The following is a 17,500-nucleotide window of genomic DNA, read 5'->3' as shown; positions in this document are numbered from 1 at the left end:
GGACTCGCCGTGGACTCTCTAGTAGGACAGCGCCGGATTACCTCCTAGCCAATGGGAAGTTATGCAAATGCTATCAGCACCAGGGTTGGCGTCGCTTGCAAACACAGAGACCGTGACGGCACTCCGCAGCGGGACCAAGACAGAGAGGTCTGTGCCCTCTCAGCTGCAGTTGCTTCTCAGGCGGTAAAAGTTCAGGTCGTAAGGTTGGCGAGATAATTACATGCCATGAGGGGACCATAATTTGGGATGATAGGAATGCGTCTCGATTAAAAGCGTCGCTTCGCTGCGCACCACCACCGAGCGGCCAGGCCATTAAACTATGGATCGGGCGCGTGTAATAACCTCCAACATCGGGTCGGGGTGTCGTCGCGGTGTCCTTGGATGAAAAGATATTCCCTAGTGGCCGGGTACTTCGCAACCATAATTATGGAATTGCCATAATTATTGGCAGCAGCTGCTGCTACTCAGGGTTGCCACCATAGCCTTACGTTTTCGGAGGAGTGCACTTCTCCCAGGCCGCTTACCTCCTTTTTGTCACTCGGTGCCACGGATTGCAGAGAAGGCGGAACGGTTCGATGTCGTAACATTTCTTAATTCATGCCGGAGAACCGTGTTGGTGCTGGTGCGTGGTACCAGCCGCCAGGAATCGCGGCTGTCGAAACAAATCAAAACGAACTTTCCATCCATCAATCGTGTTTGTGTCTTGCCCGGTACCCCGTTCCCCCCCCTTCTGAGTCTGCAACGATTTGTCCGGATCGCTTTAGCAGAAACGCTGGCGCTGGAACTTCGTTTGTTGGCGTCAATTACCTACACGATCGCGAAATCGTACAGCACGTTAGAAGCGGCAAGTGGAAGGCAACTATTTGGAATGGAGCAGAGACAGGAGATCACCTTGGAGATCGCTGGATCGCTTAACTTCACCAAAAGACCCATACAGCGCACCTGTGTGTTCCGTTCCGTCTGCGAAACCTCGAACGCCGTTGTCTTGGCACGCCATCTCTGTGGCATCGCATAGAGATCTGCAAAAGGGTTGAGCAAGCTCCGGCTGCCTACGCATATGAGGGATCCTAATCAGGCACTCGTCCAAAGACAAGGAACTCCGCACGATTGATCGATCAATCCCGTGCCGGGGTGACATTTGACGGAGTGAGGCAGCCTCGCCGTGCGCAGAAAAACGTTGGCGCGTACCGCTTCACCATGCGAACAACCAGAAACAATCGTTCTGCTCGATCATTAATCATTGCCACAAACGAATGTCATCGGCCAAATCGGTCTCAACATGATGCTCTTTAGCGGATCCCCTGGCGGACATGAGGCGGACAGAGTGGGCTGGAAATCGTCTCCGGTTCGCTGGCCGTCTCCCATTGAGCCCGGTATGGTTCCTTCGTGTTGGATCGGCCGGGGCAGATTGAATGACAATGCGGATCGCGCGCGCGCGCTTCGTCGAGGCTGGGTGTCCCTTGGGTGTGCACTTTCCCTTTGCTCGCTCGCTCGTCCGTCGTCCCATTATGCAACTCGCCTCGTCATTGTTCTAGCCGGAGAACGGACCCCCGGTAATGGCCGCCGGAATGGGAAGGTAACGAGCTGATTTGTGCGCGCTGGAATTCCAGGAAGTGGCAGTCAACGAGCAGTCTCTTCCTCGTGCTCCACCGTTTGAGGGAGAGAGAGAGAAACGAGATCGCACTGGGAGGAGGATGGCCCTTCTGTGTTTGTCGAGATCTTTGCGACGTCGAGATCCACGACTCCACGACTTCAACGGTGAGGAACGGCGAGCATTGCACCACACCTTGGCCTCGGGGCAGCTTCGCGAAACTCCATCTTTCCGCCTCCCCCGGGGGCGGAGTGACGTTGATGTAGCGCTTCGGGAGAGAGCGCGCGCGCGCTTTGGCGCAGTACCCACGGTGCAGGATAGAAAGTGTACTCTGCACTCCATGTACCGAGACACAAACACACGAAGAGTCGTGGCCGTGGTCCTCGACCTTCGTGGCTGTTGGGTTGAGTTCTTCTGTCCCGACGCCGGCGACGACTACGCCGACCAGTTGCTCCTCTTGCGAGTGAATCGAGATTTATAGGATTTTATGCGCCAGCGCACATCGTCGTCGTCGTCGTGGTCCGTAGAGGCCAAGGGATGCCACGGATGTTGAGGCGACGGATTGAGGTTAATAAACAGATGAAATTTATAGGCCGCCTCGGTAGGTAAATGAGCGGGTTTGTGGCCAGAACCACCCGTTGGTGGAGAGGGAAAGGGTCAATTGGGAGAGCCACCGCAGGAGGAGGCGGCTTCTTTTTTGTCCAGGTTTTTTTTCCCGGAGCGCCGCTTTCCGAACAGGAGGACAGGAGCGGACTGACCTTTTCCGCTTCATCAGCTCGCTTGCACAGTGATGGTGACGGTGACGGTGTGTGTTGTGGCATTAGACGGAGTCACACACCGTGCCGGGAATCGTGCCAATCTGTCAGAGATTGTTAGAGTACTCGGGTCTCTTCTACCTTCTTGGTGACGCCAAAGGACCCCCCCGCTCATCCTGTTCTCATTGCGCACCGTCCTGGAACGGAATGTGGCCGTGTTTGCGGTGGCGACAGCAGCAGTATCGCGTCATGCTGTTGTAGCGTCGTCACGTCCGAGAACCTCTGGTCGATTCTGGCTGGCTGGCTGGCTGGCTGGTTGGCGACGCGTTCTGCCACGGTTGCGGTTGCGTATGGCGCGCTATGATGGAATGTGCTTGCCGGTTTGTCGGTGCGGTGGTCACCAAAACCCGGGGGGGTGTGCGTGCCAGCACCTCTCCGGTGGATGTTTATCTTGCCAAGCAGCACCAGTGGCAGAGGGGAATGGGGTGAACGAGGTCAACAACAGCAGGGGTGGTGGTCGAGCTGTTGGCCAACAAGCAGAAACAACCAACTTTACATGGTCTGTTTGTAAATATGTGCTCCTCTTTGCTCGCTGAACGCTGGACGACATTGACGACGACGACGGACTGCCCTGGCAAGAGGTGTGCCAAAGGGGGAGGCCAGCACTAGCACCTTTTTCGTGCGTTTGTTTATTGATAAAGTGAGGTTATGAAACAGGACGCCGGTAGTCGCCTGCTGGGGACTGGTACGCCACGGTTCTGTATAGCTTGATTAATGTGTTGTTGATAGTGTTTCTCTGTTCGGTGGCGCGGGCATGAAATTGTGTTTAACGGCCGTAGAGGCAGTTGCTTGGTAATGGACACCCGATATCCGTAAGGTTGTGATCCGTGGCGGGGCAGTAAGTTGTTCGAAAAGTATAATTGTACCACGGAGGGGTGTGGCCGCTGTTGTTACTAAAAAAAAGTGGATTTAAAATTCTACACGAGTGTGTTGTATCTCATTACAGGAGATTATAGGGTTCTTTGAAATAAAGTTATGACTCAGGAAGGGAGTCGGATGTTTGTATGTAGAAAGTATATTCAATTAGTTTAGTACATTTTAGAAATATGGAGCACTTCTCAATTGGTTTTCATTCGTTTAAGAAATAAATTCTAGCAACAATCCTGATTGTAGAATAAATGCAAAAAAAGCACAAATCAGTAAAACCTCTATTGCTTCAACATGTAGTTGTTGATCATACAGTAATTAGAGACAAACAGGCCACAGCATCAGGATTAGTATAGTTTGTTTCTTTTATCCAGTAAATGCTGGCTAATCTTTTCTTCAAACTCAAAAAAAAAAACGTAGACGATCTGTTTACCATCTTATGGCATTCGTTCTTCTTTTAGTAAATTTCGTAGATTGTTTCATATTTTTCGATAAGATATGCGAGGAGATTTCAATATCAACTTTCATATAACAACACTACTAGTAATTTAGAGTTCTAGCTCTTGTTTCATCGTTTCTCTGAGAGTTACTCTTTCCAAGAGGTTGTTCGTCTTGCTAGATCTTGAAAGGATTATGAAAGTTTCGCTCCTCTCTTCCTGAAATTGCATCAGATGCCGTGTTTCCTCTAGCAGTTTTATGCGTCTCCCACGAAAACTCACGAAAGACGGTGTCGGTGACTGCAGTGCCTTCATGATCATGAATCTTGATCATATCCCATCCCATGCTCCGTGCCGCTGTTCCGCCGCCGCTACAGGGCACACACGATCGGTGTTGTGGTGGCTCCGCATCAAAGAAAGTTCTTCCGCAAACATTGGCGTGCGAAAGCGCGGCGTTGAATAACTTAAAGAAGCAACAGCAGCAGCAGCAGCAACGGTCCGCCGGTCACGAGCAGAGAAGGGAGAGAAGGTTCCAAAAAAGGACAAACAACGCACACCACAGCGTGCGGCCGAAAAACGGGGCATCTCTGGACCGAGTCGGTGTGTGGGGGGTCGGCTTCAAACTCGGTGACCGGCCACCGGCGAACCGGCGGCATTAATGAGGAACATATCGTGCTCCGTCGATCGATCACGCATGCCGCGTGTGTTGCATCGCCGATGAGTGATACCGGCGATACCGCTCCTCCTCTGCTCCACCCCGCCCCAGAAATACAGACAACAAACAGCAGCTGGCCAGTTTGTGCCCCGTCTTATCGGTGTTCTGCTGTTCCCAGGCTGATGCCACCGGCGGCCCACCGGTTACCGGTTCGCTGGATTCTCTCATCGCTTCACTCCGACACTTGCCTCCAAGGAATCCACCGGGGACCGGTTACCGCGGTTACGAAAGCCAAGAATGGGGAGCAACAGCACGAACCCGATGGTTCCAACACACATACAGGCGTGGAGCGAAAGGCCGCGATCGTTCGTGCTGCGCGGGAAAACGCGCATTTCGACGAGCACATACCAGAATACCGGGGAACCAGAAGGCATGCTCCTGGGGTATGTTGGGCGCGTTTTGCGCGCTGAACGCCACCAACTTCATCCCCGCACTCCAGCCACTTTATTGCCACCCCAAAACGTGACAGCAAGGAGTCAACCACTACTGACACACAAACATGCTGGTTGCGATCGGTCTTAGGGGCCCTTGTGGCCCTTGTGTGTTGGTGTTCTAGACTCCCGATCGCCCCGAAATGGCCAACGGTGCTGGTGCTGGGGCTGGTTAGAGCCTCGTTGCAAAACAACGAAAAAGAAAAGCAACTCGAGCCCATAACACAACAGAACGCAGCATCTTGGCCCAACTCGCGATCGTGTGTTCTGCTGTCGACGACGATCGCGACGACGACGACGGAGGAAGATGTGGTTCTCGCCGGTCGCCGGGACGTTCCTCTCTCCCCCCTGGTGGAAGCGAGATCTCTTGGGACGATCGCAGTCGTCGTCGTGGTCGTCGTGGTCGTGAGTTCGCGCGCGCTCGCGCTCCTTCTATCCTCCTGCGGTCTCTGCGCCTCCGGACTCGGATCGAAAGCGGCCAGAAGATGGTGAGCGCGGTGTGGTGATCCAAGACCGGTTCCATTCGGCGGTGCCTGGAGGTGGCTCTCTCCCTCTCTCGCTCTCTCTCTCTTCATGGAGGAGGATCACCAGCACGTTGCTGCTGCTGCTGCTGCTGATGATGATGATGATGAAGGTTTCGTCCAGCATAGGCAAGCTTTTCGGGCTTCGGGCTTTTCGGTCCCGCCAAGTTTTGCCAGCTTCCCCACCGCCCTCTCCCTCCCCGTGCCACTCTAACCTTGGACAGGGTAGGTTGTGTATGTGTTGTTGTTGTTGTTGAATGTGCGACCCTTTCGCTCTCTCTCTCGCTCTCTCTCTCTCCGTTGTTCGTGTTTGGCGCGCTTCATCTTCCTCCGCAACATAATTCGCCCGGTGCGAAACATGATGGAGCGAGGGGTGGTGCACCTCACCGCTTTGGCATGTCCCCGGTGGCCGCCGGATTCAGGGAGTGTCTGTTCTCGCATACTTTATGTAGCAGGCTGGCCGGTTGGCTGGTTGGCCCTCATGCTGCGACGTCGACGCCGGTTTGTTCCGTGTTATGTTCCGTGTGCGTGACGTGAGGAGCAAGAGGAAGGGAGCAGGAGGTACTTTCGTTCGAAGTTTAAATTGTAACGAACTTGTTTTGGTCGAAGTCCCCTTCTCGTTTCCCGTTCCCCTAGTTCAACCGGTGCTCCAGGGCGGGAACAAGTTTTTGGGCGCGCGCGCGCGCTCGCGCGAGAGAGTTTGAATGGCTTCGTGGTCCCGGGATACTTTCGACAAGTTTTATGCTACGCATTTATCCGCTGACTGTGTCGATGGCAATCGCACAGGGCACAGACACACGGTGGTGACCGGTGACAGTCGTCGCTCTAGGGTCCATTGGAAGCACCGCTTGTGGCAGGTGCAGGTTTTTGCGGTCCACCACCCCCCCGAGCCCCTCAGGAATGCCTTCTTTAACGACTCTTTCTCTTTCTTTTCTCTCTCCTTTCTCCAGCGCCGAAGCCGGTTGGCCGAATTTTATGCGATTCCTTGGCGATTTTCAAACGAGCAACGGTCAACTGAAGCGGCGAGGATACGCGACGGCCCCCAGTCCCCATTCCAGCCGGCTTCAAGTTCGGAACCGGTGCTTTCGTTCTCTTCGTTCGCTTTCCTGCCATCTGCGCACCCCCTTGCGCCGAGGCCATCGAAGGATCTCCGAAGAAAAAGCGAGGAACGCTGAGAGCTGATCAGTGATCGACTGACAACCGACGTCGACAGTCGCTGTCGGTTTCGGTGAACGCGATCGCCGAATATCCCGAAGGATCCGGGACCGTCGGTGGCGCCACCTACGGGGTGGTCTCGAGAGTTTCTCTCGCTCTCTCTCCCTCGTTGTCTCTCCGTTGTCCCTGTTATCGTCAGTTCCAGCCAGTGCTTTCGGGGATCCATTTAAACTCGAGGCGATAAGAGAAGGTGCATTAGAGCTTCTTCTTTTTGGAAGTTCCACCGGGGTCTGAACGGAAAGGAATGTGAATTGCCCGGACCGTAGACCGCTAGCTAGGCTGTGTTTGCGATAGTGTGATAGTGTCGTCATCGTCGTCATCGTCGTCGTCGTAGTCATCGTTACTGATGATGAGGAGAGTGGCCACGGTGATGGTGATGAGCGTCAGTATGATGAGCGTTATGATTGTGCGTGCCGGCACCGCAGAGCACCTTTTAATGGCGAGGGAAACGAAAAACGTCCACTCGAGTGTCTAGTAGTGCCGTCGTCCATCGTCGTCGTACGATTGTGTGTGCGCGTAGGCCAAGAATAGCCATCCGTTCGTTCGTCCGTAAACGGTGATCACCGTATCTAGCGTTTGTTGTGTAGTGTGGGCGGAGGCGATACGGAAGATATTGGTTATAACGAAAAGGAAAGTTGAACGTGCGTGCGTGCGTGCGAGAAAGTTGGCCTCGCGGTGTGCGTCTGTTTGTGTCGCATTTGATGATCAGAGCGCGTTTGATGTCAAGTGGTTGCTCGAGTGGCACATCCCGAAAGCGAGCTGCGTCCATTTTCGGTGGTAATACAGTTAGATAAGCGGAGCGTTTTTAGTGTTTTTGAAGTGCCCCAGTGTCTAAAGTGGTTGGAACGGATTCGTTTCGGGGTTTAAATGGTTTCGAAACATAATTGAGACCGTTAAGGTAGTCTCGCTCGAGTGATAAGCATAAGTAGCAGCCGTAGGAGCAGCATCAGCATCGAAGTGATCCAAGTGATCCGCTCTTTAAAACGCACCCCCCAAGGCACCCTCTGCTCGTAGTCATGACAACGAATAGTAGCAACCTGAAGCTATCTGGAAATATAATCGGTCTCACATCCAAGCAACAACCACAGCACAGTCAGCAGCAGCAGCAGCAGCAGCATCTGCAGCACCAGCAACAGCTCACGCACCAACAGCACCAGCACCTTCAGCAGCAGTTCCAGAAGCAGAAACTGAAACACTCTCAGCATCAGCAACAACTCCAGCAGTTACAGCAACAGCAGCAACATCAGCAATCACTCGGTACGATTCAGCCAGCCGGTTCGATAGTGACCAGCTCGCTATCGAACGGTGTCGGACCACACGGACCACCAGGTGGTGGTGCTGGTGGCGGTGGAACTGCCGGTGGTGGTGTCTTTACGTCAGCCCTCACTAATGGTGGCGGTGTTGGAGTGAAGTCTTCGGTGCTCGGTGGACTGATCAGCGGTATACCGCAGCACACGTCCGTGCCAGTGTCTTCGTCATCGTCCTCGCTGTCGCCGCTGGCCTCCGCTGGTAGCCACATCCCGCCACGGTATCAACCACCACCTCATCCACCCGGAGGCATCCTCAAGAACGGTTACACCAACGGTCACCTGCGGGCTTATCATTCGCCGCGACAGCATCAGCTGCAGCAGCAGGACGGCCACGGACAGAACGGACACAGTGGTCCCGTTGTGACCTTCAGCAACACCAACACCAAACAATCGTACGGTGGTGCGGCCGAACTGAACCTAAAGCGGCCACCCAACCCATCACGCCTGCTAGCACCTCGTCAGCACATTCGCTTCTCCAATCTACCGCCCCTCGTGAACGGTGGCCAAGGAGTGAGCCGCGCCGAGGCGACGACATCATCATCGGGCAGCGCCAGCACGGTGACCACGGTCACAACGAACGGTAGTCAGCAGCAGCAGCAGCAGCAACCGTCGACCGTACTAAGTCAGCAAACGATTCAGCAGGCTCACCTGTTGCCACCATCCCAATCGCACGCACGGCTCAGCTCAGAGTCTTCGTCCGAGGATCAGACGACGAGTTCGACGCGATCACTGCAGGCACACCTGGGGCACGCGAAGCCGGCACCATCCGCTGCCCACATCCACCAGACGACGGCCATCGTCCACCACAACGCCAGCGGTATAGCGGTTGGCAGTAGCAGCAGCAGTAGTAGTGGCGGTGGTGGTGGTGGTTCTGGGCACTCAATTCAATCACCCGTTTCCTCCGTTACGTCCGCATCGTTAGTCAACGGACCAGCAACACTACCTTCGTCGCAGCTGACCGGCATTAAACCGGCTCAGCCACCCTCGTCCAACTTACCCACGGCCATCGGCAACGGCAATCACCTGCATCTGCACCATCAACACCAACACCACCAACAGCAGCAGCAGCAGCAACAGCATCCGGTTCAGGTGCACCAACATCCGGCCCTTCAGCAGCAGCATCAGCAGCAAGAGATGTTGAAGTTCGTCCGGAAGGCTGAGTCAGAGACTTCCTCCACACCGACCTCCTCTACTGGTGGTGGCGGTGGTGGAGGAGGAGGTGGAAGTGGTGTAAATGGTGCTGGAGTGGCAGGTAGCAGTAGTAGCAACGGTGCTGGCGGTGGTCGCGTTGCCACCCTCGACCAGAATCGACACTTTCAGGTGAGTGGTCACTGCAGTCGGGAGTCAGCCGTTTGGCGATTGCCCCTAGAGCACCGGCTCGAGGGCGAGGAAGTGAAGGTGGTCTAGCTTTCCAGGGCAAGTCACATCGAACCTGTCAGCCCCCCCCAGCCTGGCGGGAGGGAGTACCTGGGAGCACTCCCCGGGAACCTGTTTTGACGCCCGGGTGCTCGAGCGTGCGTGGAACCGAATGAAGGAGAAAGTTGCTGACCTTTTGCGGGACTGATCGGTGTTCGGTGGATGCCTTTCGCTCAATTCAACAGGCACCAAAGGCTCGAAAGTTCCGCCCCGTCCCGGTGTTTTATCAATCGGTGATAAAGTTTCTCCCAAAATATGCGTCCGATCAGCAGCAGCAGCAGCAGCAGCAGCAGTGCCCCTTAGGGGCGAGATCAGCGCCGGGCCCGCAGGGAAATGGCACTTCCACCCTTCCTTCGAACAAACCATTTCCTTGTTCCGTTGCTCCAGACGGTGGCAGGTGCCCTTTTTGGAGGGGTTGGTTGGTTGCATGGATGTCGGTCGCACAATTTTGCTGACTAAGCACAACACATTCACAGTGCCTTTTGCGTCTCTCACAAAAGGAAAGTACATCCATCGGTGACGGATCGTGTAACCCCCCCGGGGGTGTAAGGGGAAGTCGTTAGAAGTCCGGCACCACCAACGGAGCGAGTGGTCAATTTGTCAATTCGATACGGTTTGTTGCCTCAGCACGCCGTTGCCAATGCCGATCCTGACGCTGTTCTATTGCAGCCGCTTGCGCTGGCAACAATGTTGGTACAATGGCACGTAGCCACGCGATCCACCGAGAGGTGGCAAGGTCGGAAGGGGGCCTGATTGTGATGAATGTCGCGCGGAATGCAAGCTAACAGCACGCGGAACACGGAAGAGATGGAGCGAACGGCAATTGATTGTAATCTCGTAATGCGCAACACAATCTGTCATTGTTTGCCGCTGGGGCGCTGGAGCAGCAGGATGCTGGAAAGCTCTCTCGAGATTGCGCCAGGCCACGGGAGATTGAAGTTGGTTTCGGTTGCTCCATGGTGCTGCGATCGAGATGATCGCGGATTACTTCGCCACCGTAAAGATGAGGCGATGATGCAGCCAAACCGGTGTAGGGTCCAGCAGCCAGCCGGGACTGTGGAGGCCACATTTTAATTACTGCCAGGTGCTGACCACCGTAGAGATTGATTTTTTTGATTTCGTAGGAAAAATGGAAAACAAATAAAAGTCGAGATGAGAAAGAGGTTGCAGTATACGTTTGAAACTTTCGGCCCTTTGCTCGGGTGTTGCAAAGGTCATCGAATGGGATTTTTGGAGTGATGCTCCGAACACTCGACTGTTCGCGCACGATTATTTCATTAAGATCGAAAAAATTACCCTTAATCACTCCGCCTCCACCTCCTTTCCCTGCGCCAAGGAGCAATGAAAACAAATGGCACAACTTTGTTGTTGCGGAGCTGTGGGCACCACCACCACCACCACGAGGGGGCCCCCCTCCAAAGGATGCTCGCCGATTGCGAGAGGCGCGAAGCTTCCTCCGTTCTTCTCGGCCGTCCATTTCCCGTTCGTTGTTTTTGCTGATTGCTTTCGGCTGTTGGATTTGGCATGGACAGCGCTGGAATGGTGCCTGATGGCATGCATATTCTCATGCTCTCGCTGGCTGGCTAGCTGGCTGGCTGGCTTACTGGCCGGTAATAATGTACTCCGTTAGGTTAATTCCATCGCTCGCCCGCTCGCTCGCTCGCTCACTCGGTGCCCTTCCCGGTGTTATTATTGTGATTATGCCGTTTGCCGTTTGCATGTGATGCTCATGCGCCTGCGCCTGCTATACTGTGAACTAAGGGGGGGGCTAAAAGGAATTCAAAAGAGGAAGGAAGGAACGTTAGACAGCGAGATGGCGCGATTTTAAGCGATATCGTTAAGCGTTCCGTCCGATGCCATCGATCGCCACCGTGGATCGTAATGCAACATTGTTTTGTGGTGCCTGCCCGGCGTGTATTTTATCTTTGTGGTCAGTTCCCAAAACAGGAATCCAGTGGTTATGCTAACAATATGTCTTAATTTCGGTGGACCACGGACGGCGCACGAATGGACCTCATCAGATGTTCACAGGGAGAGCGCGAGCGAGCATCGTAAAAGGAGCTTTGTTATGGTTTATGGTAGCTTAGTACAATAAATGGCAGGAATTGAGAGAAAGAGCGAGAGAGAGGAGCAATTTGGCAACTGGCGGACGACCACTTATTTAGGGTAAAAAGTGAGAGTTCCCCCAATTTAACACAATGGCTCCGGTTCACCACAAACCTCTCTCTCTCTCTCTCTCTCTCTCGGTGCCTAATCTGTTTCAATTTATCTGGCCTCACCGCGTGTGTATGGCGCAGTTCTGTTAGATCTGTACCGGAAGTACCGAGCCACAGACCACACCAGACCAGACCAGACCAGAGATGAATGGATGGCCCCTCTCGCATGTTCGGTACCACCGGAACCAGCTGGAATCACTCTGAGTACAGCTGCTCGGTATGCTTTCGTCATAAAAACGGGCAATTTGCTTTGGCTGCTGCTGCTTCTGCTTCCGTGATGTGCATATGGTTTTCAAATAATCATCTCGTAAAGCAGGTTCGTCGCTTCCCCGCGCGCGTTGAAGTCTTTCGTTTTTTCGGAACATTCGGGCCTGCGTTGCGCCGCTGATTGGTCACATCTGTTCCCTGTGGCCTTTGCGCTTGCTCCGGCAGTAGTCGGGCATTAGTAAGTGATCGTCGGACAGGCTTAAAGCGGATCAGCACAGGCAGCAGCCGCTGCCGATGTTGCTGCCGGATTGAAAAGGCCTCCATCCGAAAAAGCAAATCCGGATCTCAAACAGCGAAGGGAAAACGGCAGGGGTATGATGAAATTTCAATTACCCGTTTCAGGTGGCAGGTGGCAATGTGGGCATTGGTTAAGCATCGGTTTGGCTGGCCTGCGTGGCTAATTGTGACTTGGCTGTCTTGGGTGTTGAGCCGGTTCAGCGACGAACCTGCGCGGGCCCCCAGAACCGTGGCGCAGTTGGGGATTGCGTGTCAGAGAGACCACAAAAAAAGGGGTTCACGGTCTCACGCACTCGATGGGTCTCGATTGGTCACTGGTTTCACACCCGTTTATTAGAAACGAAAATTGCGGAAAAACGATGGAAAAGAGGCAAAGAGCGAGCGTCATGGCACCGAGGTCACCCCTACCTAATGATCATTTGCGTGCCGATTTGGGCCTGGGAAACGGACCTGGTCTTCTGGTGACCTGGCACTTTGTTGGCGATGGTTGGTTCGCAATTTGAATCTTCCTTCCTTCGATGGCGAATGGATGCGACACAGCGCATTCGTCCATTCTTTTCTAAACCCCGGGGACAACGGAATCGGAAATCGAGGCCTCGATAAATCTGGACATTATCTTAATTTTTGTCCCCACCCCCGGGGCTCCGAGGCAGCGAGCGTTTCGAGGCCAAACATAATGACCAAAATTATGACCGGATTTGTGCTGCTGCTGGTTCGCTCGCTGGTTGTTTTCTTCGCTTTTTTTTGCCCTTTACAGCCTGCGAGCCAGCTATTCTCTAGGTCTGGTACGGCGACATTGGTATGTTGCGTAGCACAAGGCGTGGCGTGGCCTTTCGAGTTCGACGAATCTTTCTTTTCTCTTTTTTGTTTCACGTGCGGCAGCGAAGGTTTGTGGTCCCGTTGTGGTAGTGGTGGCGGCCTCCAGAGACACTGGAAAAAGGCTAAAGTGGCCACGATAAGCAAACGCTTTCCCATCTTCCCAAGCGCGTAATCGCGTGGCGAGCAATTTACATTTGGCAATTCATGTGGTTCAGCCAGCAAACAGCCATCATGTTGATACGCAAACGAGTTGATGATGATGATGGTGGTGCCCGTTTGTTCCCGTCGACGCACGCGGCCAACATCATTTCATCAGTCCGTCAGGGGCGTTAAGGTGGCACGATTTAGCAATCTTTCTCTCGCTCGGGGTTTGGGGGGACCGCTGGGAACTCCGTGGCGCCACTTTAATGCGTTTCAAAGGCTTCAAGCCTGCGAGTGAGCAGTTTCTGCTGGCCCCTTCTGCGCGTTTGTTATTGTTGTTGTGTTAAAGGGGACAGTTTGGGCTGGCTGGATTGTTGTTTTGTCGATTGCCGGAGCACACTATGGGAATGTCTGGGGCGCCACCAGCGTAGCGAAGAAGAATGAAATGAAGCTGGTGTTTTGCAATGGATTTACGAGGGCACTAATGTGCCAGCAGCTGGCGGGTGAGGTGAGCATAAAGTATGAGGCTGGTTAGCATTTGAATGAACAACCAATACTCACGAGATGTGTTTATGCTACATTGAGTCAACCGCGGTGTACTAGCATAATTGAAGTAATCACAAACCATAAACACGCAACATGAACGCCGAGACTCAGTTTCTGGCCTTGTGAGAAGTTGATTTATGTTCCACTTTCCACCGGAACGCATTTATGGCGAGTCAGTGACGACGATCGACAACAGCACGAGCCACCAAATCGGAAGCATCAACATCACACGCATTGCGTCACATTGTAACGCCTGCGACCAATTTCGGGAAACAGGAAATCGGAATTAACCTCCCACGAGTGAACCTCTCCGGAGCACGCGCCCGTGTTTGTGTTGATTAGGTGGAAGGATTTCTAAGCAACAAAATCACTCCCTGGTGTGTCACTCTCGCGCGCGCTCCCTTCTGCTTTGATTGGACCGTTAATCAGCATAAACATAACTGCTCACCGAGGGCCGCCCACGATTGATTGTGTCGTGCGCTGCGTCTTCGTCGTCGTCGTCGTCAGTGATCGCTTCCTTTTCCTTACCTTCTTTTGATCTACGATGACAATAATCACCGCAACGACGACGACTACGACGACGAGATCCCTCTTTGCCTTGTTTACCGCCACAAAACAACTATCGTAGGCCGGGAACCGGGTCTCCGTAGGAAGCTAGCAGGAAAGCGCAAACCCTCCTCACGGTGAACGAGTCTCCTTATCCGGTCTGCTGCCTACTGAACTCGGCCTTTCTTCTCGCCGGATGTGTACTTGTCGAGCAGCAGCAGCAGCACTGGTGCTAGCGAGCGTACTGGATTAACGAGTGACTCATGTCATAAACCTTAACGAACCCACCGCAGATCCACCACCAATCGGTATTCCTCCTCTGCAGCAGCAACGGCACCATTTGCTTGAAGTTCGAAAGGGAAAAAAGATCGAGACCCTCCGATAGGGTGCGGTTGTCGCGCCGCGCTTATCTTGGTCTGATTGCACCGACGAATGAAAAAGAAACACAGGAAAGGGGAAAAGGGGTGAGGTGGTGACGCCCAACAACAGTCGTCGTCACCGCTGCCGCCCCCGGGAAAAGATCGAATTTATGATCGCGAGCGCGGGATCGAGGCGTGTGCGTGACATTTCACCCACATTCGGACCTACAGAGCGGAACCAGCAGTGCTCTGTCGGTGTGTCTGTGTGCTGGTACATGTAAACAAAGCATAATTCATTCATCGGGCGCGCATTCTCGGGGCGCTGCCCTACACGCAATTACAAACCCATGCACCGGTGATCGCTGAACCGTGCAACACCGAGAGGGAGATCCGGAGCGAAGAACCGGAGCGAATCGACCGCGATTGGTGTGGTTGTTGTGGGTTGAGTTGGATGGGCGTTTCGACCACCAGTAACAGCAGGGCCCACACAGAACACCGGACTGAGCTGGCAACGAGTCAGACGAGCCAGTTGCATCGAGCCCGAGGGCGTTCTGTGGCGTCCAGAGGGAAGTGAAAGTTGTTCTAGGGGCGAGCGCACACATACACAGGCTTGAGACTCCTCCAGTCCGTCCACAGAGTAATCTAGCATCACACTGAGCGCTAGTCTGGGGGGGGAGTGATTTTAATTATCTACCAACAGAACAGAACAAAGCACAGTCGGGGTCGGTTCATCTCCCTTCTGCGGGAGGGTCGCAGCGTAGTTCCGGTCGAGATTGCATTCCGGTGCCGGTTATGGTTGTGGGAAAAAGGTGGAAAAGTGAGAACTTTCCCGGAAGAAGAATGCCGTGGAAGCCGTTTGGATGGTTGTGAAAATCACATCCACCAAGCGGCAGCTGCACCATTAATATGGTATCGTTGGTGTCTCGTTCCTCCCTTCGAGGGTGGTGGTCGGTTTCGGTTCAAAAGCCATTTACTTATCGCGTTGCTTTCCCCCTCTCTCGATCGAGAGGGAAAGTGGGTGCGTGCGTGAGCGTGTATTTTATGTGCAGCTGCACAATCACCAAGATGACGAAAGCGAGGACAACGCCGAAGGCGAAGACGTCGCTGATGGATTCATTTTCCTCCCATCTTCCAAGGGTCCAGGTCAAAGAGGTCGTCGGTCAGATGTCAGAGAGTGAAGGGTAACGAGAGGGAGAGACTGACTGTAATAATAATTATGTTGCTGCAGCCTTGGAAACGAGCACAGGAATTGGTTAAAAATGTTAAAACTACTCATTTTCATTTTCATATCTTATCGGACGCCCTTCTCCTTCAGCGAGAAGTCCACAGCACAATGCGTTGGGTGTGCACCTCCCCTTTTAAGATGCAGATGGCAGTTTCGAGAGTTGGAGGGGAGGGATTTTTGGTGGACGGGCCGTGATGAGATGTGTAATTATTTTTATTTTGTGGACCGAAGGTGAATTGCTCTATTCGTGGGATGTGGATTGCGGAAGAAGAAGAAGAAGAGAGGAAGCTGTTAAACATGCGGCCATAAAGATGTACGGTCGGCGATAGGTCGTTCTATAAAATCGTTTTAATATCGTTCCACATACGCGTGTACGTGTGCAGCGAGCAGTGCAGCGCCAGTTAAAGTTGTTCGTAGCGCAGGAACCAACGATCCGTGGTCTCTGCATCATCACCATTGTGCGATCGTTAAACAGCTTGTACACACAGTATTTGGCATGCGTTTCATTGCGCCATAAAGTGCACGGCGATCGGCACGATCTCGTTGTCCCAGCAGCAGCAGCAGCCAGAGGTGCGTTTTATGGTTTGTACGGCATCCTGTCCTGCCGTGCTTCGGATGTGTTGTAATCAAATTGCAACAGACCGGTAGAGGTTATAGAACCTTCTCGTTCTCCCCTCGGCCAATGACCAAACTCCCGGACCCAAGTGTTTTGCTGCAAGTTGGCAGCGTGACCTGACTCTCGCGATCCAGAGAGAAAGGAGAAAGAGCGACAGAGATCGTCGAGCAGCAGCACAGGTGATCGGCGCGCAGGTGAAGCAACAGTGCCCAGGTGCTTCACATTCCAACCTCCGCTCCACAGATGATCGATCGTCACCGCAACATAGTCGTTGGGTAAACCTCCGTTCTTTCTTGCTCTCAATCGCGCGCTTGATCCTCTTTTGCGCACCTTCGTGTCGTCACACTCATCGTCGTGTTTCTTTTCTGGGAATCTCTCTGTCGGTGACCGGCCTGGGCGCGAGGATTATGGCAAATATTTGCCCCTCAGCCCTCAGTTCGGTCACATTAAGACGTTGATTCTGGTTTTCCGTGCGCGTGAATCGCGAACAATGTATTCATTCATATGATGCTGCTGCTGCTGGTGGTGGTGGTGGTGCGGGATGAGTGAGCGCACCCGATCGATCTTCTTCGCCACCAATCAAACAGCCACACAAACACATGCACTGGCACACCGATGATCGATGAAAAATGTGCCCCTCCCTCGCCCCCGGCTGGTGGCGTGTAAAATTTCGTTGTTTTTCCAGCTTCGTTCCATCGTGGTCGCGAAGAGGGGCGCGCACTTTTCGCGCAACGCAAACCGCCGGAATTGATTAAGCGATCTGTCAGGGTTGGTGCTGCGCGAGCGAGCGAGGCGCACACGCGGATCGAACGCGGATCGGAAGGGATCCATCATCTGCTGGCCGCTTTCTTCCTTTTCTCCTCTCATCTTTCTCCTCGTTCGGAGCGCCGGATTGGCCGGATAATTGGATGAGTTTAAGAGTTGGGGGGTGCGGGGGAGACGCGAGCGAGGTGATTAGGCGGACGCGGACGTTTGTGGAACCGTTTAGTGCTCGCCGGAATCGCGGCGCAACTGTGCATCCTGTCCTGCAACCGCGCTGTAGGGTGTATCGCGTGCATTGAGTTGTTGAGGGTTGAGGTTGATTGGAGTCCGAATTGATCTTTGCTGATGATGGCCACTTCCTTCAATTGCTTCATAATCGGCGGCAGCAGCAGCAGCAGCAGCAGCAGCGCAAGCGCACTTTGGAGAAATGGTAATGACGCTGTAAACT

The 17,500-nt window shown here is 53.7% G+C and overlaps 1 protein-coding gene across 2 annotated transcripts in view; it reads left to right on the top strand.

Moving 5' to 3' along the window:
• The window catches only part of LOC126571067 (ras-interacting protein RIP3), a 41,927-nt gene that overhangs the window by 15,860 nt on the left and 8,567 nt on the right, over positions 1-17,500 (top strand). For both annotated transcript variants that reach the window (XM_050229302.1, XM_050229301.1), the window contains exon 2: positions 6,328-9,222. In XM_050229302.1, the coding sequence (XP_050085259.1) occupies positions 7,609-9,222 (1,614 nt within the window). In that variant the 5' untranslated portion in view covers positions 6,328-7,608. The remainder of the gene's footprint in view (positions 1-6,327; positions 9,223-17,500) is intronic.

The sequence above is a fragment of the Anopheles aquasalis genome, chromosome 2 (assembly GCF_943734665.1).
Source record: "Anopheles aquasalis chromosome 2, idAnoAquaMG_Q_19, whole genome shotgun sequence".
In the NCBI taxonomy this organism is placed as follows: Eukaryota; Metazoa; Arthropoda; class Insecta; order Diptera; family Culicidae; genus Anopheles; species Anopheles aquasalis.
This window is presented reverse-complemented; position numbering and strand designations above follow the sequence as displayed.